This window comes from Muscardinus avellanarius, assembly GCF_963383645.1.
Source record: "Muscardinus avellanarius genome assembly, chromosome: 7".
Classification (NCBI taxonomy): Eukaryota; Metazoa; Chordata; class Mammalia; order Rodentia; family Gliridae; genus Muscardinus; species Muscardinus avellanarius.
The window spans coordinates 86,555,786-86,570,235 of NC_137793.1; the positions used below are offsets into that span (position 1 = coordinate 86,555,786).

Here is a 14,450-nt window from a genome sequence, read left to right on the forward strand (position 1 = left end):
CCTTCAAAGAGGCAGGGGTGGGGAGCATCCCGGTAGTCTGTGTGCATATATATTTTTTGGATGTTGGCAGGAGGCATGGAATGGGGTTAAATGAAAGTGACTGTTGGAGCCGGGCTTGGTGGCGCACACTTGTAATCCTGGTACTTGGGAGGCTGAGACAGGAGGATCGCGAGTTCGTGGCCAGCCTCGGCAACTTATGAAGCCCTCCATGAATTAGTGAGACCCTATTTCAGAATAAAGAATAAAATAGGGCTGGGGGTGTAGCTCAGGGGTAGAATGCCCCTGGGTTACATCCCCAGGACTGGAAAAAAAAAAGTGAACCTTGTCTTGCTCACTCTGTGAAATTTGTGTACATGAGAAAGAATTCTACAGGCCGTAGTTTCTCTGCAATCAACATGCTGCCTTACACTGGAGCACTCAACATGCTGGGTTCTAATCTACAGCTCGGTGCAAATGGTAACCCTAAAGTGTTCACCCAACAGCCCCGGGCCCGGTACTCCCTCACACCTTTACCTGAGTACTTAGGGAATCCTGGTTCTCAGCTTCTGGCCCTTATCTTCCTAGACCCCTGCCCACCCCCACCCTCCAGACAGAACCTCACCTGGACAATGAACGTGCCCAAGACTACAGAGCAGAAGATGAGGTTGCGGTAGATGCCTGCAAAGACATTCCTCTCTCCGTGGATCTTTCGGGAGTTGATTTCATTGAAGAGCTGCATCAGCACGAAGGTGTTGAAAACAATGGTGTAGTGCTGGCTGGGTGGTGAATGGAGAGGTGCCTTCCTCCCACTATCCACGTCAAAGAATCTCTCGCCTAGTGGAGAGAACACAAGTGTTGGAGGGAGCCTGCGATCTCAACCAGGGCTGTGGTTGAATCAGAGCATACTGGTATGGCTGTACTAGTGGCTTATGGCCACTAGAATTTCCTTTTGTGTGTGTGTGGTACTAGGGATTGAACCCAAGGGCATCCTGCCTCTTAGCTATACCACCAGCCCTATTTTATTTTTTATCTTCAAACAGGGTCTCACTAAGTTGTGGAGGGTCTCATTAAGTTACTGAGGCTAGCTGCAAACCTGTGAGCCTCCTGTCTCAGCTTCCCAAGTACTAGGATTACAGGCATGCATCACTGTCTCCAGCTTAGAATTTCCATTTTAACTTCTTTCTTTCTTTCTTTCTTTCTTTCTTTCTTTCTTTCTTTCTTTCTTTCTTTCTTTTTTTGTGGTACTGGGGATGGAACCCAGGGGTATTTAACCTCTGAGCTATACCCCTAGCCCTATTTTTTATTCTTTATTTTGAAACAGGGTCTCACTAAATTGCAGAGGGCCTCACTAAGTAGCTGAGGTTGGATGAAAACCTACGATTCTCCTGTCTCAGGCTCCCAAGTACTGGGATTACGAGCATGTGTCACCATGCCCAGCTACAGTTTGGTTTCTGAGTTACACTGGTTATCATTATTTATTTATTTATTTATTTTTTGTGGCAGTGGGGATGTAACCTGGGGGCCTTCAACCTCTGGGCTACACCCCCGACCTATTTTAAATGTTAGTGCTGGCCTCTAACTTTTCTAATCTGATCTTATCTTTTGGTTTGCTTCACTGATACCTGTTTTCTTGTTGTAAAGCCTGGTAGCAAGACTGTGTGCACTGAGCTATGAAGAAGGAATTCTAGGAAGCATCTGCAGCTGCTACTCTGCCTAGTCTGTGCTCTGCCTCTCCCAGTGCTCCTTTCTCTTCTTAGCCCCGTCTCCATCTAGCACCCCAACCACTGTCCCCCTCCCCCGCGACTCACCAGCAAAGACAAGGACAAAGATGACAGTGAGTTGATACACCGCATGGCCCAAGATGTTCTTCATCATTGTACGTGAGATCAAGGGCTTATTTCGGCCATAGGGGCGGCGCTTTAACAGAGACTCTGTAGGGGGCTCTGTGGCCAGGGCCAGTGAAGCAAAAGTGTCCATGATTAGATTAACCCACAGCATCTGCACAGCTTTCAAAGGAGAATCCTGGTGGGAAGAAGAACCAATCCTTTTAATCCTCAGGAACCAGCCCCATCTTACTCACCAGCCACTCCTGCCTTTGACACAGCCTAGCTCCTCGTATCCACCTGACTTTGAATCTGGCCATCTATTAGCTGAGTGGCCTCAAGAAAGTTACTTAACCTCCTTGGGCCTCAGGTTCTTCTCCTGGAAAACGGGGATAATTATACCTACCTTGCAAATTTGATTTTGAAGAGAAACCACATATCATAGAATAGAGAAAATACGCTTATCATAGTGGCTAACAAAATGCTAAGTTAGTGGTAGGTAAATTATCATCATTCCACCTAAGCATGTGGAGACAGTGGAACAAAGAGAGCTGATTCCTGCCCCAGCATCACTGGGGAAACCCTGGTCCTTACCCCCATGTCCCTCAGCCTCTGCTCCAGCCCTCCCACCTCAACCGGCCTCACATCCTGTCACCTGAGTGATACAGGCTCCAGTGAAGGCCACAATCACAGCCACCACGTTGACGGTAAGCTGGAACTGTAGGAACTTGGAGATGCTGTCATAGACGTTCCGTCCCCACATCACCGCCTTCACGATGCTCGTGAAGTTGTCATCTGTTAGGATGATGTCTGATGCCTCCTTTGCCACATCCGTGCCTGCGATTCCCTGGGGCAAGACGGGGGAGCAAGACAGTGAGGAAGTGGAGAGAGCCGAGCTCACTGACATTCTGAATCCGCCTCAGAACTGGATAGAGACACTAGAGGACACGCTGGCTACACAAAAGAACACACGGGAGACCACGTCACCGTCCCTGTACAGAGAAGAGGGCTGGGGCCCGATGCCACTGCTTGACTCCTGTAGCCAGACTGGGAATTAGTCTTTTTTTTTTTTTGGTGGTGGTACTGGGGATTCCTGGAAGCCCTTGAACCTCCGGGCTACACTCCCAGACCTATTTTATATTTTTATCTGAAAACAGGGTCTCCTTGCGCGATCCTCCTGTCTCTGCGTGCGCCACCACGCCCGGCTATTAGTCATCTTTGATAGCTCTATCTTTCTTCCTTCCTACTTCCCCTTGCTTGGAAACTAAAAAGTAGGGAGCAAGTCCTACCTATCTGTTCTACTTCCAAGTCCTTACATTTCTTTTGGCACTGCTAGTATCTCGTTTAAATCAGTGTCTTCCTTACACCTTTAAGAAATCCTACTCTTTGTTTGAGGAGGATCAGTCTGGCAGCACAGTTCAGCTGTTCTATCCTTGTTTGAAATCCTGTCATTGGGCAGAGCACAGTAGCACATGCTTGTCATCCCAGTACTTGGGAGGCGGAGACGGGAGGATTGCAGGTTCGCAGTCAGCCAGCCTCAGTAACTAGTGAGGCTCTCAGCAACTTAGCGAGACCCTATTTCCAAATAAAAAATAAAATAGGGCTGAGGGTATGGCCCAGAGGTAAAAGGCCCCTGTGTTCCTCCCTACTAACACACACACACACACACACACACACACACACACACACTCTGTCACTGGAAAGCCATTAAAATTTCCAAATATGCCTCTCAATTTAAAAGCCATGTCTGTGCTATAGTAGTGAGTTTTCTGGCCTGGCAGTCCATGCCCTAACAAGAGAGCCCTGTTTCATTTTCCAGTCTATTTTTATTTTTTATTATTTATTTATTTTGTGGGTCTGGGGTTTGGAACCCAGAGACATTTGACCTCTGAGCTACACCCCCTGCCCAATTTTTTATTCTTTATTTTGAAACACGGTCTCACTGAGTTGCAGAGGGCCTCACTAAGTAGCTGAGGCTGTCCACGAACCACGATCCTCAGGTCTCAGCCTCCCCCGAATGCTGGGATTACAAGCGTGCGCCACCATGCCCGGCTCCAGTCTATTTTTATATAATCTTTTCACTCCATACCTACTGGTTTATTCATAATCTCCTAAATCTCTCGTTTACTTCTAGAGTCTAGACTTTACTCCTACGGTTTCTCCAAGCCGGAAACATCTTCTTTCCCCATCTTTTTTTCCTCCGTGATTCTGGAGATTGAACCCAGGAGCGTTTTACTTCTGAGCTATACCCCTAGCTCCATTTTATTTTTTATTTTGAAACCTTTATGAGACATGGTCTCATTAAATTGTAGAAGGCCTTACTAAGTTGCTGAAGTTGGCTGTGGACCTGAAATTCTCCTGTCTGATGCCTCCCACGTACTGAATTACAAGCATGCGCCACCACACCTGGCTTCCCCATCTACTTAAATCCTATCTGTTGTCAAGGTCCCATTAAATTAACTCCTAACTGCTCTGTGACATAGTCCCTAACACCCCCAGCCCATACATCTATCACACACCTTGCAACTCCTATAGCCTGTAGAGGGGCTCATTCCTTAATTTGGTGTGTGTGTGTGTGTGTGTGTGTGTGTGTGTGTGTGTGTGTATTAGTAGATTATTTGTGCTCATTATCTGGTAGTGTTATTTTCTTATTTAGATTACAACATATGATCATTTGTTAAATAGATAACACAATTCAGTTTCCCCATCAAAAAGTTCCCTAGTGGGCCGGGCATGGTGGGGTATGCTTGTAATCCCCGTACTTGGGAAGTTGAGACCGGAGGATTGCAGGTTCGTGGCCAGCCTCAGTTACCTGGTGAGGCCCTCTGCAACTTAGTGAGACCCTGTTTCAAAATAAAGAATAAAAAATAGAGCTGGGGGTGTGGCTCGGAAGTAGAATGCCCCTGGGTTCAATCCCCAGTCAAAAAAAAAAAAAAAAAAAAAAAAGTTCTCTAGTATAGCCAGGCATGGTAGTACACCTATAATCTCAGTACTTGAGAGGCTGAGATAGGAGGATCACAGGTTCGAAGATGGCCTTGGCAATTTAGCAAGATCATGTTTAAAAAAAAAAAGGGGATGGGGGAAACTTGGAGGGGTAGCTCAGAAGTAGAATCCCCCTGGGTTCATGCTCCAGTACCAAAAAAAAAAAAAACACAATAAAAACTTCTCTAATATATCTACACAATGCCGTACAATGCAATACAGTGCACCATAGAGAGACAAGGGTGTCTGTATATGCTTAGTACTAGGAAATAATCTCCAATTTATGTTAACTGAAAAAAGCAAGGTAGAAAAGAATATATAGTATGGTATCACTTATCTAAGGAGATTTGATATAAATATATCATATATTTGATTATATTTTGAAGAAGCAAAAGAAGAATAAATCCAAAGCTTAAAGAAAAAAGTAACAAGGTGTTAAGAAGAAAGCAGCGGGAGGAGGTGATAGAAACAGAAGCGGAATCTCTGCGAATAGACCTTATTTGGAATATTTGACCTTAGAACAATGTAACTATTTCATAACACATAGAAAATAGAATGAAAATGAAATCTGATTGATTCTAGAACTATTAATTTATATGAAATACAAGGGACAAAACAAAACAATATGGTGAAGGACACTAGAAGAATGCAATCAACAATGACACTACAGAAGAGTCTGCACAGACAAGCAACCCAGTCTGTTTGTTTATTTATTTTACAGTATTAGGGATTGAACCCAGGAGCATTTTATCTTTGAGCTATACTTCCGGCCCTATTTTATCCTTTACTTTAAAACAGGGTCTCACTAAGTTACAGAAGGCCTCACTAAGTTGCTGAGATTGGCCATGAACCTGTAACCCTCCTGTTTCAGCCTTTCAGGTACTGAAATTACAAATGTGTGCTACCACATCTGATGTGTGTGTGTGTGTGTGTGTGTGTGTGTGTGTGTGTGTGTGTTTTACTGGGGATTGGACCCAGGGGGCATTCTATCTCTAAGCTATACCCCAGTCCTATTTTTTTTTTTTTTTTTTTTTTGGGCGGGTGTAGGGATGGAACCCAGAGGCATTTGACCTCTGAGCTACACCCCCTGCGCAATTTTTTATTCTTTATTTTGAAACAGGTTCTCACTGAGCTGCAAAGGGTCTCTCTAAGTAGCTGAGGCTGTCGCGAACCGCAAATGTTGGGATTAGAAGCGTGCGCCACCACGCCCGGCTTTACCCCAGTCCTATTTTATTTTTATTTTTAATTTATTTAAAAAATTTTTTTTGGCACTGAGGATTTAACCCAGGGGCATTCTACCTCCGAGTTACATCCCCAGCCCTACTGTATTTTTATTTTGAAAGAAGGTCTCACTAGGTTGATGAAAGTCTCACTATTTGCTGTGATTGTCCTTGAGTGTGCAATTCTCCTGTTTCAGTCTCCCAAGTCCTGGGATTACAAGCATGTGCCACCGTGCCTGGCTTTATTTTTATTTTGAAACAGGGTCTCGCTAGGTTGATGAGAGTCTCAATACTTGCTGAAGCTGTCCTTGAAACTGTGATCCTCCTGTCTCTGCCTCCCCAGTACTGGAATTATAAGTGTGCACCACCACACCCAGCTGCAATCCAGTTCTTTCAAAACCAAATAAAATAGGAAAAAAGATGGAAGGGGATTATGCAGAAAAGAATGAACACAGCAGGCCTGAGACTGCTATGCCTAGAAAGGGCTGTTTCTGATGTTGGCTGTTGGTGGTGTCCGGGGACATGGCTCGGCTCTTAGATGCTCCAGAACAACAATGAACTGATACGGGTCGTCTGCTGCATCTAGACTCAGCTTGATCTGGCACATAGTGAACACCTGCTTTCTTTCTGGGCACCTGGAAATTTGGTATGTGCCAGTAGAAGGTGCTATGAGACCATGCCTAATAAAAGCCTTGGGCACTGAGTCTGTGACAGGCTTCCCTGGCAGAGCATTGCTCTGTTTCTGTGAGTGGTGGAAGAGCAGACTGTGACTCCTCTCAGAAGAAGAGCACAAGGAAAGCTGCAAGATGCATCTAGATTCTTCCAGTGTTTTCCTCTTACGAACCAACCACATCCTTGTTACATCTCTATGAATCTTAGCCATGTACAACTACATGCTGAGTTCTGTGAGTCTTTTTCGCAAGTCTACAGATATCAGAAGGGTCTTTGGGACCCCTCACATATATGTCAGAAGATCAGTGATTCTCAAGCATTAAGGCCCATCAGCATCACTGAGATGGCTTGTTAAAGCGGACTGTTGGGCTCCACCTACAGGCTTTCAGATTCAGTAGACATGGGCTATCTGCACTGTAGACCTGGCCTGAGGCCCTGCATTTCTACAGACTTCCAGGTCCTACTGGTACAGCTGGAAGGAGGAGCACTTTTCAAGAGCTGCTGCTATACATGAAGAGACTTAAGAAGCTCGGCACCATGGCACACATCTACAATTCCAGTAATTGTAAGGCTGAGACGGGAGGCTCGCAGGCTAAAGGCCAGCTTCAGCACCTTAGTGAGACCCTGTTTCAAAAGAAAAAGTAAAAAAGTGCTGGGGATGTAACTCAGAGGCAGAATGCCCCTAGGTTCAATCCTAATTTAAAAGAGAAAGAGAGAGTGAGAAACACACACACACACACACACACACACACACACACACACACACACACACAAAGAGATGTATCACTTGCAATGGACAGATCTTATTTGGATCTTGGTTTGGACAAATAGGCCATAAGAACATTTATGAGTCAGCTGAGAACATGTGTGCACTGACTAGATATTTGAATAATAAGAAATCATGAATTTTGTCATAATAAATGGTATGATTCTGATTCTTTTAGATACATTTTATTGCTACATGCTTATCATCTAGAGATATATACTAAAGGTTTTTTTTTTTTTGGTGGTACTGGGGTTCCTGGAAACCCTTCTACCTCCGGGCTACACTCCCAGACCTATTTTTATACTTTTTTATTTAGAAACAGGGTCTCTTAAGCCAGCGCGGCTGGCTTTGAACCTGCGCGATCCTGTTGTCTCCGCCTCCCAAGTGTGGGGATTACAAGCGTGCACCACCACACCCGGCTATATACTAAAGATTTTATGGATAAAATGACATGTCTCGAACTGGCTTCAAGGTGATTCAGCCGAGGATGGGGGAAGATGCTGGTGGTGGCAGAATGGGGGTTTCAGAGAAATAAGAGTACCCAAGTTCTCTTTGCATATTCTTAAAGTTTCCTAGAATTAAAATTGTCTTTTAAAAGAGAGCTCTCTAAAGATGAATGACTTCTTGAATTTCTGTCCACAGCTTAAAAAGCATCAATAGTTCAATTTGCATGGGAGGTTTACAATCATAAGCCACTTGGGTGTGAGAATATACTTGTGGCGTGGGGCTTCTAAATTTCCTAGAACATCAGCATCAGCTGGTGTACTTGCTAAAAAAAAAAAAAAAATCCAAATATTTCTGGTATCCATTCCAGATCCTACTGAATCAAGATGTCCAATTTTGGAATAAGTGATTTTTCGGTGGGGGGCAGTGCTGGAGATGGAACCCAGGAACTCAGACCTCATGTATGCTAGGCAAGCACTCCACCATTGACGATACCTACAGCCCCTAACTATGATTTTAAATACACTTTCCGAGTGATTCTGATGCTCCTGTTTTCACAAGTGAAAAGCAGAGTGCTGAACACTGCTCACCACATAGCACACGTTCCAATGGAACGTGAGTCTCCTATAGCGTGCATCAGCAGACATCGCTGTGCTCATGCCAAGTTCAAGGGATCGCATTTTCCAGGGTAGTGAACTTCAAGATGACCTAACCTCACTTACCTTCCATGCATGGTGGGTCTCCCATTACATACATTTGTTACTGGCCATGTAGGTAGAGAGATGGAATTAGAGAACAGAGTATATCATGGCAGGCAAAGGCAAGAGGAGCAGCAGGTTACCAGCGCATCCTGACAGCCTGCAAACAGACACACTGCGCTGAACTCACCATGGCAAAACCAACGTCTGCTTTTTTGAGAGCGGGCCCATCATTTGTGCCATCACCAGTGACAGCTACCACCTGCCGGTGTTCCCCAATGGTGCTGTCAATGATACCTGGGAAAACAGACAGAGCACAGTGGGCACACGTGGCCACCTGAGGCCATTTGGCAAGCACTCTGCTTCCCATGAGAGCTGCCCTCTGGTCTCACCCCCGGCCTCCACCATTCCCCCTTCTCCTCTCTTCTTCCTTTCTTCTTCCCCATGCTGGAGGCTCTACAGCATCCACCAAGGGAAGCACCCTGAGCTAGAGTCCTCATCTAGAGCCCAAGAGCAATGGAAAAGCACCAGCTGAATCTGAAAGCAGAGACCTGGGGGCCAACTGTAACTCTTCCACCTGTCAGCTGGGCATTTGCCTAACTTACTTGTCTTCAGCCTCCAACCTCCTTCTTAAAGGGAATGGCTTTAAAGACCTGCCATACGTAGTGCAGTACTATTGGCAAACAAGATATGTAATGGTTTACAAACCCAACTTTATTATATTTCATACTCACCAAGGGCTCAGATGTTTGCTAAATTGCATGTTCTCCTCATTGGCTTGGGGGTGTCCTAGGACCTCTCTATTCAGGACAGGAGGGTTGCTCTGGCTGATGGCTCTTACCTGTCCTCGCCTGGGCCTGCCTTCATCTATTGTAGGCACCTACTCAGGAGCCGACCTCACCTTTCACCAGTGTGTGCTTGTCAGTGGGTGAAGATCGCGCCAGCACCCGGAGCTTAGGCCAGATCTTGTCTAGCTTTTCTTGCTCTACCTGCCAACACCAGACAAATCTGGATCAGTCAAACTCAGATCAGCCATGCTGGAAAATCTGACTTCTCCACACAATGCAAACTTCTGTGAGAGCCACCACTCCACAGTTTCACAGGAGAGCCTTATCCTGGCCTCCAGTGGAAAGGAAAAACTCAGTTGCCAAGGGTGGATTCATGGATGGTGATCATTCAGGCCCTGCTTGTCTTTTTTTTCTTCCCAATCTCCTACCCGGAAGCCAATCTTTATTTCCTAGACCCTCGACAGGAGGTGGGCTGGGTAGCTAAAGTGGTACTTTTGAGGTTTTAGGTTTGACTTTTGTGCAGACCAGGAAGCTCTGGTCTGCTCCATGTTCAGACTATCTTCTCTTACAAACCCAGGCCACTGGTCACCACAAGGAAGCGGCATGGGAGGGGTGATGTAGGGGAAATCAGTACAAAATCATCCACGACTGAAAAAGCAGAAAGACATGAGGAGTTAGTGACACTGTTTCCAAACACAACTTGTGAATGAAGACAAGGAGAAGACAACTCCCCACTCTGCTTCTGGGCAGCTTTGGTGGAAAGGGCAGTGTACTGTGAATGGACCGCAGTGTAGAACCACCCACCTTCCGCCTCTTGCCCGGAGCTGCACACTAGAGCCAGCTCTCCCCTCACCAGGCGAGGCCCTGATTCCTCCCCCGGACCCACCTTGCCCTTCTCATCGCGGATAAGTCTGTTGAACTCTTTGCCTTCTAAACACAAGAAGTCTTCTCCAGGTGTCAGAATGCCACATTTAGTGGCAATGGCCCGGGCTGTGTTGATATTGTCACCTGTCACCATTCTGACAGTAATGCCAGCTTGTTTACATTTGGCAATAGCTTCCGGGACCTATGGAGCGTGAAGAAAGAGGTGAGATGGACACGGGGATGGAGGCCCCTGGTAAGCTGTCCCAGAGGCAGTTGTCCCTTCACTGTGAACAGAAGAAACACAACCTGGAAGTGGTGCCATGTGGCATGGGTCATGTCTGGTCATAATAATAGCTCTTGGTGCCACTTCACTTTTGTCAAACCCACAACAGTCACATTTGTGTCACTTATTGTCCCAAGAGTGCAAAAGGAAACTTGCTTCAGGAGCCAGGAGTAAATGCTTGCACTCCCTCCACAGTCCAGACTCACTTGGATACATGGCCACCGATTTCCTCCCCAGCATGAGCTCTGACCACTCTCCACCTGCCTGGTCCAGGCTCCAACTGTATCAGGTCTTTATAGTCTCTCAAATGCAGGGCACTCTTGCCAGCTTCAGCCCTGACAATCTACAGGCCCCTGTCTGCACTTCACTGAAGCAGAGACTCTTTTGATCCCCTTACATCTAAGAATAGTTCAGCACATAGAGGCTGTCGGAAAAGAATGTTTCAGGTGAAACAAGGTGGCTGGTGACAAAGTTATAACGGTTCATTTTGCCTGACCATCCTTAAGTACCAGATAATGAACCCAATAAAAATCTCTGCTTTTCGCCACCTGGACAGCATTAACTCAAGGAATGCTACCTTCACTAAGTCTGCGTATCACAGCAGCTGTGGGAAGCAGGGGGCAGAGAAACTCTAGCTTCATAAATGAAAAGCAATCAGGCACTTGCCAGGGGTCACAACTAGACAAGAAACTAGCACCTGCTCCCTGTGAGTCCTGGATGGCTTCTCAGTAGGTCACACCAAGCCACTCGTGCGCCAGTAGCCATCCGGAGAGTGCCACTCTTATTTTCTCGCCCTTTCTCCAAGCCAAAGCCTCACCTCTGGGCGCACAGGGTCCTCAATGCCCACCACAGCGATACAGGTCAGCTCAGTGATGATTTCATGCTCGTTGTCCCATGAGGGCTCTTCGTCATCAAAATCCCGGTAAGCTATACAGATAGTCCGGAGTCCCTCACTGGCCATGGGTTCAATGACATTGTGAACCATATCATCTCGGTCCTTGCTCTTGAATGGCACTGCTTCCCCTTTATCGTCTAGGATTCGATTACACCTAGGGAAGCGCACAGTGAGTAAGCAGCATCTCCCTTCCCAATCAATATGCTTCTGCAATACCTAAAGACATTCTGGCAACTCTGCATTATTCCTAGGCATAATTCATTGGTCACATATCTCTTTGGTCTATCACCCAGCTGAGTCCCTCTTTCCAAAGCAGGGTGGACTGTGGGCTGAATAGGTCTAGAGGGGCAAGGAGTGTGGTTCTCCTTCTTACCCATATGGGAATGCACGGCTGAGTCACTTGTGGACCACTTGTTTGTTTGTTTGTATATGGTATTGAGGACTGAACCCAGGGGCATTCTATCTCTGAGCTATACTCTCGCCCCCCCCCCCTTTTATAAATTTTGAAACAGTGTCTCACTAAGTTGCTGAGGGTCTAGTTAAAATGTTGAGGTTGTCCTTGAACTTTCAATTCTCATGTCTCAGCCTCCAATTATGGGGATTATAGGCATGCACCACCATGACCAGCTCACCTGCTCTTTTCAACTTCTTAAAAGCAAAGAGACTTTCTAATCTAGAATAACGTATGGTGGTGCTAAACACTGTGTTGATTAAAAGAAGGTGGCTAAAGCTATGTTGTTGGTCCTGTACTCACTAGGCCAACTTTTACCTTTGGGCAGTTCAGCCATTTTTAAATTATGCACACATTTTTTAATTTTTAATTAAGAAAAGGGAGCATAGAACCAACATTGCTGGTATTTGCCATGTGCGAGGCATCGTACATATACTGAATCGTTCAGCCATAGAGACTTGAGAGCATTCTGAGTATGACTGTCCGCTCTCAGACTAGGAAATGGAAGCTTGGGTTGTCCAGGTCTGAATCCTGGTTGTGACACTATTAGCTGCATCTCCTTCGGTAAGTTATGTAACTTCCCTGTACTTCTGTTTCCTCATTGTAAAGTGGGGGCAATATTTGCACCCCTCACTGAGCCATTTAATCCTCACATATCAGGCATGGTGGTGCATGCCTGTTAATTCCAGTACTTGGGAGGCTGAGACAGAAAGACTGCAGGTTGAGACCAGCTGCAGCAACTTAGCAAGACTCTCAGCAACTTAATGATACCCTGTTTCAAAATAAAAAATAAGCCGGGCGTGGTGGCGCATGGTTGTAATCCCAGCATTTGGGAGGCTGAGACCCGGAGGATCGCGGTTCGCGGACAGCCTCAGCTGCTTAGTGAGGCCTCTGCAACTCAGTGAGACCCGGTTTCAAAATAAAGAAAAAAATTGGGCAGGGGTTGTAGCTCGAAGGTCGAATGCCTCTGGGTTCCATCTCCAGACCCGCAAAAAAATTAAAAGTAAAAATTAAAAAATAAAAAAATAAAATAGGGCTAAGGGTATAGCTCAAAGGTAGAAGTCTCCTGGGTTCAATCCCCAGTACCTCCCCACCCCCATAAAACAACAACATAAATACTATAAATAATAAATAAATAAATAAAAGGAGCCACCTAAAGTACTTAGAAACAATGCTTGGCCTGAGCAAGAGCTCAGACATTGGGTAGATGTCAGTGCCTGGCTGGAGGGTCCACACATTATTCTGATGGGCTCAGCATGGGGCATATCACCCAGGAGGGGGATCTAGAAGGGGAGAAGAGGGGCAAGGGCTGCTCACTTGCGCAAGATGATCTCAGAAGCGCCCTTGCTGAACATGCGGAAGCCCCCGTTGGGCTTCCTGATGATGGTGCTCATGGACTTGCGCACTGAGTTGAAAGTGTACACTTTGTAGAGCTTTTCCTCGGGCACCTCGTTGCGCACTGCCTGGTAATCCTGCTTCAGATCTGTGACGAAGCCCAGCAGAGCACACTCGGTCTTGTTGCCCACCTGTCGTGGCAGGCCTCCCTCCTTCTCTGGAGGCTGAGAGAAAAAATATACAAGAAGCTGGTGAGTAAGATACCTAGAGCAGGGAGGGAATATAGGAAGGCAAGGCCTGCCAGACAGAAGCTTCACCCTGTGTCAGAGCCTTGTGGGAGGCAGCCTTTGTTGTTTTCAAGAGTAAGCAGACATGCTGGGCATGGTGGCGCACGCTTGTAATCCCCTCGCTTAGGAGGCAGAGACAGGAGGATCGCGCAGGTTCGAAGGTAGCCGTGCGCGCTGGCTTAGGAGACCCTGTTTCCAAATAAAAATGTAAAAAAATAGGTCTGGGAGTGTAGCCCGGAGGTAGGAACCCCAGTACCACCAAAAAAAAAAAAAAAAAAAAAAGAGTAAGCAGACAGTGGTCAGTGGTGACCTCGATCCCAGAGCTGTCCAGGTTCGAGAGGTTTTACAGTTTGCTCCAGGGTGAGACACCTGCATGAGTCTTATTCTAATATCCTCTTTTTGATTTTGGAAAGAGAATTTTATTCCCGATAAGCTCAAGTCTTCTTTGAGGGCGCGGTCCTCCTCAGAGTTGTTGCCTTTACACGGTGATTAGTGAGCATTTCATGGCCACAGATCCCTACAGCGCTCACCACTGCCCTTTCACCTACTCCTGTCCTAAGTGCCCAGGTGAAGGGAGAACTTACCAGAATCTTGGAGGTATAAGCACTGTTGATAGAAATGCCATTGACAATAAGGTCCAGGACTATGGGCAGGAAGACATCAGGGCTTGGGACCTGATGATAGTGAGTGTGCCCGACATAAGCTTGTACCACCGTCATGCGGTTCATGGTCAACGTGCCTGTCTTATCAGAGCAAATGGCTGTGGCGTTGCCCATCGTCTCACAGGCATCTAAGTGCCGGACCAGGTTATTGTCTTTCATCATTTTCTACAAAGAAAGAGAGAAAAGACTTGAGAAAGAACCAACAGGGCTCTCCCAAACACAGGCCGAAGGCCATGTCCTAGCAATATTTCCTTTCTAGTCCACACAAAAATGCAAGATACTGTTTCTATGAATCTTTTAA

General features: G+C 46.3%; 1 protein-coding gene across 2 annotated transcripts in view; it reads right to left on the reverse strand.

Moving 5' to 3' along the window:
- The window catches only part of ATP2B4 (ATPase plasma membrane Ca2+ transporting 4), a gene marked incomplete at both ends in the record, with an annotated part of 54,215 nt that overhangs the window by 12,844 nt on the left and 26,921 nt on the right, over positions 1-14,450 (reverse strand). For both annotated transcript variants that reach the window (XM_080698336.1, XM_080698337.1), the window contains 9 exons: positions 602-813; positions 1,788-2,001; positions 2,458-2,649; positions 8,775-8,881; positions 9,486-9,573; positions 10,259-10,438; positions 11,337-11,568; positions 13,183-13,424; positions 14,072-14,314. In XM_080698336.1, the coding sequence (XP_080554462.1) occupies positions 602-813; positions 1,788-2,001; positions 2,458-2,649; positions 8,775-8,881; positions 9,486-9,573; positions 10,259-10,438; positions 11,337-11,568; positions 13,183-13,424; positions 14,072-14,314 (1,710 nt within the window). The remainder of the gene's footprint in view (positions 1-601; positions 814-1,787; positions 2,002-2,457; positions 2,650-8,774; positions 8,882-9,485; positions 9,574-10,258; positions 10,439-11,336; positions 11,569-13,182; positions 13,425-14,071; positions 14,315-14,450) is intronic.